The 1,668-nt window shown below is 60.7% G+C and overlaps 1 protein-coding gene across 1 annotated transcript in view; it reads left to right on the plus strand.

The window, feature by feature from the left end:
- Positions 1 to 484: 484 nt before the first annotated feature.
- Olig2 (oligodendrocyte transcription factor 2) overlaps positions 485 to 1,668 on the plus strand; it is a 3,231-nt gene continuing 2,047 nt past the window's right edge. The window contains exons 1-2 of the mRNA XM_048803943.1: positions 485 to 649; positions 1,230 to 1,664. Of these exons, the coding sequence (XP_048659900.1) occupies positions 538 to 649; positions 1,230 to 1,664 (547 nt within the window). The 5' untranslated portion in view covers positions 485 to 537. The remainder of the gene's footprint in view (positions 650 to 1,229; positions 1,665 to 1,668) is intronic.

Raw genomic sequence — 1,668 nt, forward strand, 5'->3', positions numbered from 1 at the left:
CAAGCGCTTTCGGCCCTCTCTCCTTCCCGGGTGAGCCTGCCCTCCTCCTCCCGCTCGGCTCTCACTGTCGCTGGCGGGGTCTCCTCCAGTCCCTCCACAAGAATCTCTCCACCGCGGACGCCCATTGGTTGTGCGCGGGGAGGAGGCGTGTGCCGGACCCGGCGGGTTTCATTGAGCGGAATTAGCCCGGATGACATCAGCTTCCCAGCCCCTCCAGTGGGCCCAGCTCATTGGCGCGGCTGCCCCTCCAGGACAAGCACATTGTTTCCCTTCCCCGCCCCCGCCCCGGCCACCACCGCCGCCGTCGTCGCCGCCACCCGGCTATAAAAACCGGCAGATCCCTGAAAGGTGCGGATGCTTATTATAGACCTACGCGACACTAGCGCCCAGAGCCAGGATCTCCGCTGCAGCTTTTTGGAGCGAGCTCCTCAAATCGAATTCACAGTAAGTGTCCCCGCCCCCCAGCAGCCCTAGACGAGATCCCAAGGACAGATTCCCCCCACCCCCACCCCCGCTCAAACTCGGCGGCGACTCAGGATGCTCCCACAGAGGGGGATCTGGATCCCTCCTGTACCGGTCAGTTATACCGAGCGATTTCACTGCTTTGACTCACCCCACACTCACCGCAGCATCCTCTCCGCCCAGAGCCGTAAGTCGAGGCGACCACAGCTCCTTCTGTGGATCAGTCCGGGTCAGTCTGGAGAGCTCCCGGTGGTCCCGAGACGCACGCATGGACCCTGGGCCCTCGCAGTCTCTGGCTGTATAAGTGCGCGCGTGGTTGCTGCGCGGTGTCGATGGAGATAAGGTGGATGCGTTTGAGGAACCAAATAAATGGTTCTCAATTTAGATCCTCACAATACCCAAAGAAACGCTCTCACTTGTTCCTTGTTTAATCCAGTCCTGGAGACCCCGCTTTCCCATTCCTAATAGAAGGAACAAAACCTCTAGCACACCCCTCACTGAGGACACCCATGCTCTCTAAAATAAAGCAACCTGTGGATGAGAGCAGAGGGGAGGCAGTGGGGAAGGAAAGAGGAGATGAGTCATGAATACCGGTGCGGCTAGAAGCAAGGCCAGAGATAGCAGCGAGGTGGACGCAGAGCTACCCGCCACCCGTGCCTGGACTCTGCGTTAAGGAGCAGGCAGGAGCAGCTTTTCTGTCTCACTTAGTGTCTTGTTTCTCTCTTCCATATATTCATATCGCCCCCTCCCCATTTCTCTCCGGGAAGCTCTGAGGACCCTGGGAGAAAGGACCTTGCAAAAGCTGCGACTATTCCCCGGGGCCATGGACTCGGACGCCAGCCTGGTGTCCAGCCGCCCGTCGTCGCCAGAGCCCGATGACCTTTTTCTGCCGGCCCGGAGCAAGGGCAGTAGCGGCAGCGGCTTCACAGGCGGCACAGTGTCCTCGTCCACGCCGAGCGACTGCCCTCCAGAGCTGAGCGCCGAGCTGCGCGGAGCCATGGGCGCGGCGGGCGCGCACCCCGGGGACAAGCTGGGCGGCAGTGGCTTCAAGTCATCCTCGTCCAGCACTTCATCGTCCACGTCTTCAGCGGCTACGTCGTCCACCAAGAAGGACAAGAAACAGATGACTGAGCCGGAGCTGCAGCAGCTGCGCCTCAAGATCAACAGCCGCGAGCGCAAGCGCATGCACGACCTCAACATCTGTCT

The sequence above is a fragment of the Marmota marmota genome, unplaced genomic scaffold (assembly GCF_001458135.2).
Source record: "Marmota marmota marmota unplaced genomic scaffold, marMar, whole genome shotgun sequence".
Taxonomy (NCBI): domain Eukaryota; kingdom Metazoa; phylum Chordata; class Mammalia; order Rodentia; family Sciuridae; genus Marmota; species Marmota marmota.